The sequence below is a fragment of the Empidonax traillii genome, unplaced genomic scaffold, assembly GCF_003031625.1.
Source record: "Empidonax traillii isolate 1590-97213 ecotype Southwest subspecies unplaced genomic scaffold, ASM303162v1 scaffold31:size1920502, whole genome shotgun sequence".
Lineage (NCBI taxonomy): Eukaryota > Metazoa > Chordata > Aves > Passeriformes > Tyrannidae > Empidonax > Empidonax traillii.
Window position 1 is genome coordinate 1,608,182 of NW_020955224.1, and position 7,000 is coordinate 1,615,181.

Here is a 7,000-nt window from a genome sequence, read left to right on the forward strand (position 1 = left end):
CTTGATCATTTATATTCCCAAAAGGGTGTACACAGACTGGAGAATTTCTTCCTTCACTGTTTGGACAGGACACACACAACTGATTCCCTTCCCAGAGCCTGTGCTTGACTGTGGACTGTGTGTCCTCAGGGTCAGGGCTGTGCAGTTATGGCTGCTCCTTTCTATTCTGGAGAAACTCTGTTGCAACTTCTTGTTATACCTGATATTTTCCCTCTGGAATAAATTCAGGGGTGTGGTTTTGTTAACACTCAGCAGTGGTTTGCTTGAAGGTGCTTGTAAAAAGTGAAATGGAAAGGTATCCTTTTTGTGATAATTCTTAGAAGAATTCATAAATTGTACTCCCAACTTGAACAGGCCTAGGTGAGCTGATTATGTTATGAGCTGCCAGATAACTGCAGTTTATCTAAGGGAAATTCCTAACAACTACCAGAAGAGTTCACTGTCATATGCAAACTTGGAGTTTCACTTCTGCCTCCCTTTTCAAAACCACTGCAGATGGTGCATAAAACTGATCTTAGCACCAATGCCTTAGACAAGTTCTCATTTTTGATTTAGTCCCTTCCATTTGCTAAGTAGTCTTTTACTATATTAGCAGAAGATTTTTGTTAAACTTGGACTCAAAATATATTAATCTTAACAGTTTTTTCATGTTGGCACATCCCATTTCACATCGCAAAGGTAGTGGCAGTGAAAGCCAAAAGCATCTTGATGAAATAATGAAAAAAATGCACCAAACTGATTCTAAAATGTACAATTTGTATTTCTATCATATCTGATACCTGTGCATAGTGTTAGCATTGTAATGAATCTTTATAGTAGTGGCATCTCGGGATGCTTAGTTCTAGATTAAACAAGGCATTTGCTTGTGAGAGCAGAGGAATCCATGACCTATTTCAGGTATGCTTATGTTGTAAGATACTAAAAAAACCTGTTCAAAAGGTTATTATTATGAATAATTACTGTGGATAGCTGCATTAAGGTCAAAAGGGCAATTTGCATAAACTTAAACACAGGGAGTTGTAGAAGTGAAAATTTAATCACTTCTGAGTAATGCCAGAGAAGGCAATGATACGAAGTCAGTTATTTGGATATTAGTAGAAGTAGAGTGGTAACAAAATGTTTTCTAGGTACTTTCTAAATAACAGGGAAGCTTAATATTAAATATACGTAGAAAATAAAGCCCAGAACTGGAAGCAGCAGGATTTGAGACATTAAATTCCAGAAAAGTTAATGGACTTGAATTCTATCTGGTTTTGATGTAGGCTGTAGTTAACTCAACATTTTTGAGAATGAAATTATCAGTCTGCACATAGAAACACCAATACCTAAAATAACTTTCTGAAACAAGTAGTTCTTCTTTGGCTTAAGGTGCAAGGGATAGAGGGATTAAGATCTTGCCTAAAATCAGAGAGGGGAGTCTACATAAAATACAAGAGCTCAGGTGTTCATAACACTATTGAATTAGATCTCATCCCGTTGAGTAGCACATGCAGTTAGTGAGGTTTCATGATTGCTGCCTTAAAATACGCACGACAGTCACTTGATTGTCACTTGCCTGCAATTTTAATAATTTATTATGCTTTGTTCTTTAAGGAGAAATCAAGATTTCCCATAAACACTTTGAAGAAGCTTTTAGGAAAGTGAAATCTTCAGTATCCAAAAAGGTAAGATAAGAGTCAAGTATGTAAAACTCATTTCTCCCTGAAAAGGATACTGTTCTTATGCTGGAGACTGGAGGTGTCCAGCATACTTGGATGTATTTCAGACTGACCTGTTTCTGCATTAAACAAACCTGGTATCTGAGTTAAGGTCAGAAATTAAAGCCTCCCCTTCCAGCTGCAGATGATGCATTGCATGTAGATGGATTACCAAACTATCAAGGTTATCTTTTACCACACCCTGCCAACCACCTTTTCTTCCCTTTGATGGATGTGACACCCAAAGATGCTCGACCTTTTCTGTTGATGTGCAAGAGACATAATTTGGACATAGGACATAAAATACTCTTTATCATCATTGTTATTTTGTATCAGCCTTTTCATTATTTGCATTTTTCAAGGAAGTTTGTTATAAAAGTTTCCTCATGACCTGTTCTTTTTAATGACTGAAAGAAAAGCTGTTGAATCATCTTAATTATTATAACTGAGAAGTTAATATATATAGGAATTGTTATTGCTGCAGACCTTGTGTATAGGCCTCTGTATGTTGCCAGGAATGTGGTACAGCCAAAATACATTAATACATTCACTTTTAACACTAGCCAGAGAGAAGTTCAATCCATCTGAAGACTTGTCAGTTGGGTATTTTGAAATATCTTTTGCAGTACAAGATATTTATCTCCCACTTCCAGATGCTACTTCCTGTCTGCTAGACAAATTCAGTCTGGCAAAAACTCTACACATCCCTATGAACAGTGGAAAATAATAATAAAAAAAAGCTTAAAAAGCTACTTCTCATTGATTTAGTGTATTTATCTCTTCCATCCCATACACATTTCTGTGTTTGGTTAACTTGCTTGGTTTAATTGGCTGAGCAAAGACAAAGTTGTTCTCAAACCAAAGTAAGTCCATTCCATGGACAGACATCACCTCTATAGCCAGTTATTTCAGTGGAAGTGTTCTGTTTGTCATTTTCAGGGACTAGTAAGAAGGGTTAAGGAGCAGTTACAGTTTTAAGTTAGATTAGCAAAAGCTGATCTTGTCTGTTCAATTTGGCAGAACTAGATGGGGGAGCAAAGTGTCAGTTCAGCAGCTCCCACAGTAAAGAGGGCAGTACCTTCTCAGTGAAGCTGCCCTCTCACCTACCATGGCAATGAGGAGTGCAAGAACTCCGCCAGAGGCTTCTGTGAATAGTTTCCAGTGATAGTCACCATTCACTGGAAAACCTAATTTATGAGGCAGGACAGTGGGACTTTGCCTTGTTATTTTCATTTGTGTTTTAAAATACAGCCAGTGGCTCATATAGCTGGCTTGTTTCACTTACTTAAATGATACATCAGTTAGTTAAATAATAAAATCACTTGAACATTGCATAAGTTTTTACCATTGTCTGAAGTTTTTTTTCCTCTTGTCTTGGCACTGTTAGGATCAAATAATGTATGAAGAACTGCGTCAGTCGCTGTGCAGGTGATACTTTTGGACAATTCCCAGTAGACTTATTCTGCACTGTTGGAGAGTTTTGTAATACCCTTGCCTGATTTGAAGAGGCAAGTTGGAAAGAAGCTGTACTGTCTCAACTTTTATACTGCACCTGAAGAAAAGATCATCATATCTGCTCTACACCATCCTTATTTTAACTGTCCGTGGAATAAAAGATACAATACATACCTCCTGCTTATAATCATTTACATTTTTAAAATGAATGCTTTTAGTTTGAAAAAGCTAATGCCATTCTGATATATTTGGTGCCCTGGAATCTCTCTGAGGCAGAAGCTAACTCTTCCAAGTGTTTACACTCCTCAAGTAGCTGTTTCCCACCACCAGTGAAAATTGCTGTGTTTTCCAGAACAAAGACTCTGAAATAATCTGGGAGGACAGAGCTGGGAAAGTGCTGCGGTGCATGTTGTCATACCATTAATCCTGCCTTTTCCAACTACAGTGACACGTTATGATTGTGCCAGCATAGGTTCTCAGAGCTCCTAACAGCTTCCCTCTGCCTTATCAAAAGAAACTATCCACAGATGGCAACCTGTCTCAGAGTTACCTTGGACAGAGTAAACTTTAGAAATCAGAAAAGTGCTATGATTTAACCTAAGAAACATTTGAAACAGTTATGAGTTAGTTAACATTGTGGTTATTAATTATTTTTCTTAGGCAAATCTGCAACAGCAAAAAAATTACAGATTTTAATTTATTAAGTGTTTTGGTATCCTCTAGAGGAAGGAAAATGTTACTCTTTTAAAAAGCAGGCCAAGAGCCTTTTTTTAAAATTATTATTATTATTATTTAAATAAAAGAAACTCTGTCTTGGAAGGAAGGTCTGAACTTTCAGCTAACTGGGAAGTATCCAGGTTAAGACAGAACACTGAAAAATGACAGATACTGAGCAACCAACTTTTGAAACCTACAAGCCTTAATGGATTTTTTTTTACCACCATCATTATTCTACAAAGTTCTTTAATCATTGATCTCAGTTCCTCTGATCAGCCCTATTCTTCCTAAAAGCACTACTACCAGTCAAGGATCAGAAAAGGAAATGAATGGTTTTTGCTACTAAATTTCATAGAAAGTCGTAAGTTGGATAACATTAAACTTAAAAAATTATTTGAAGTCATGAAATTTACATGTAAAAAACCCAGTGAAATAGTTTTTGTAAACAACATCTGATCTGTAAGCAGCTCCTCTACCTACTTAAACATGGATGAGGGAGAAGACCATTTGATCTACACAAATCATAATTCATTTAAACAAATCCCCTGAACAAGCTGATCTAACTAAGGCTGGCCTTACTTGGAGAGGGAAACTATTCCCTCTTTCCTCTTAAATTCTTCTCAGAACTGCCTTCTAACAACAGATCTGGCTGCATATTTTTCCCCAAAGGTAAGTGTGGAAGGCTTGCATAGACTTGCATTTTAAAAATCCTGATGCTCATGGCAGCTTGTACTTAGCACTGTGATTTTTGCTCAACATGGTATGACATTCCCTCCCTCTCCTAGGGAAGCTGGAGCCTCAGTGACTCAAATTCTGGCTCCTATGACTAACAAATTAAGTCCCTGTATATAAAGCAGAAGATGACATGTCTGCTTTTAATTGTAGATGAGGCTTGGGGCTTCAGGAACTACTGTGATTCCCAGAAACCCATGATGGAGAATCATCATTTTCAATCAATAGCACGTTGCAAGGGGATCTCAATCATCTGGTCCAGCCTTTCTTGGCAAAGCCACAGTCTAGACAAGATGGCCCAGCACCCTGTCCAGCTGTACCTTACAAGTCTGACACTGGGGAATCTACCACTTTTCCTGAGGAGATTTTTCACAGTGAAAACAATCAGCCATTGGAATAGTTTTCCTCATTTCCAATTCGAAGCTCTCCAGGACTAACTTGCAGCCATTACCCCTCCTCTTTTCCATGTGACTCCTTGTAAAAAGAGTATCTCCATCTTCTTTGTAGCCAGCCCTGGAACAGAGTGGTAAGGTCTCCCTTTAAGCCTTCTTATCTCAAGGCTGAACAAACACAGTTCTCTCAGCCTTTTCTCAGAATAGTACAGTAATATCATAATACACTCAATTCATTTGAATGTCTGAGTGGACCAAAGAAAGAAAAAAATCAATGATTTTTCCTTTATGGATAGAGAAGACTCCTACTGCCATACTTGAGGATAGCTGTGGTTGATGAGCTTAGGAAGGAATGAAGTCCTCAAGCCCTGGCATATTCACTTAAAAATTTTCCTTTACTCTCATGATGGTTATTCCTGTGTATATATGGAGCAAGAAAGCAAACTAGGACTTGCAAGGCAAGACAGAGAAGGAAATACTATTCAAGTAATTGTAATAACAATTTAGTCTTGTCAAGAGTTCCAACACAAAACATGTTTAATACTCAAGGTGTCTCATAATCATTCTTAACAGGTAATAATGGAAGGGAAAATGGGGTGCAGGAGGGTTTGAATTTACAGGAAAATCTGAAGTCAAGTTGACAGCCAAAAAGGGCCAGCCCAGTCAAGTGTCCATATCCTGTTTGCTTACCTTGTCTGGGCTGCCTGTACATCAAGGAGCAGACAAGGGCAGCACCTGAACTGAGTGCTCACACAGGAGTGGTGCACCCACACTGCTACTTCTTATGGGAGAGTCTGCTTAGGCTATAGCATGTATCACTAAAAAAACAATGATCCTTTGAACAGAAGAGATCCTTTGTACACAGAAAATGGGAGCTGCTTTAAGGAACGAGCCTTTTCATGAAACAGAGACAAATATTTTGTTCTGCATATGCAGCTACCACCCCTGCCAGCAGACATGCCTCGAGGGTTTGCCTCGAGTTATCTTGTTTTTGTTGTGACAAGATCAAGGAATTGTTCATGTGCCACTCTCCTCTCCCTTTTCCTGAGGCTAGCAACATATCTAAACCACAATAATGATCGTGTCCCAGAGCAGAGTAGGTGCTAACTTAAGTATGGATAGGGGGTAGAGGTAGGGCGGAGAAATGTCAACAAGGAAAAAACCAAACCAGCTGCCTTCATTCTTGGCTCAATAGGAATCTTTTTCCACATCTCTGTTCTGACTAAAGTCTTATATACCACTGCAGGCTTCATTGTGAAATGGAGGATTTACTACAGAAGAGGTGATTGTGTGCTGAGTTGCTGGTTACTGTGCTAAAGGCAGACCCATGATTCAGACACACGTATTTATCAGATTTTTCCTAGGATCTCACAGAAGCAATGTGTGCAGACCCACAAGTGGTGCCTGTGCCTTGCAGTGTGAGCTGAAACAGCAGAGCTTGCTTTGTCATAAAAGTCCTTTGAGACTTTCAAATTACAGAGGAGTACACTTCCCAAAAGCTGTGTCAAACTACTTAGACAAGATTGCTGTTTGGAAGTGACTTTTCTCCAGCTTGTCCAACAGGATTAGGATGGCAGCCTGCAGTCTACAGCGCTGATGTTTATCAGTTGTTGAACTTCATCATTAAATAAGGAATGAACAGCTTTAAGCTCTCCTGTGACATGCCTGACATCTGCTAAAAGGAATAAAAGTCAAGGAGGCAGAGGTGAACCACTGACCTCATCATCTGACAGCGGCCACTCACCTAGAACAGATGGTGGTGGCCAGTCTCTTCGCGAACGAAGAACCGGGGAAGGTCTTTGCACCTTCCAGCCTGCACATTGGATTTTTTAGGTGAGACACAGTGTGCGCGGAACTGAGCCCACCCTTTAATCCTGAGGTTCATCTGCTGGGGCCAAGCACGCTTGGACGGTGGCAGCGAGGTCCTCAGGACGTAGATGGATTGCCTTTACAGGCTAACGAGCTCCATCTGCCCGGGGAGGGGCCCCGACCGGGAATCGAACCCGG

The 7,000-nt window shown here is 39.5% G+C and overlaps 1 protein-coding gene across 1 annotated transcript in view; it reads left to right on the top strand.

Annotated features, from left to right (window-relative positions):
- The window catches only part of NVL (nuclear VCP-like), a 38,219-nt gene extending 34,880 nt beyond the window's left edge, over positions 1-3,339 (top strand). Inside the window, exons 22-23 of the mRNA XM_027911433.1 lie at positions 1,594-1,664; positions 3,085-3,339. Of these exons, the coding sequence (XP_027767234.1) occupies positions 1,594-1,664; positions 3,085-3,129 (116 nt within the window). The 3' untranslated portion in view covers positions 3,130-3,339. The remainder of the gene's footprint in view (positions 1-1,593; positions 1,665-3,084) is intronic.
- Positions 3,340-7,000: the final 3,661 nt, after the last annotated feature.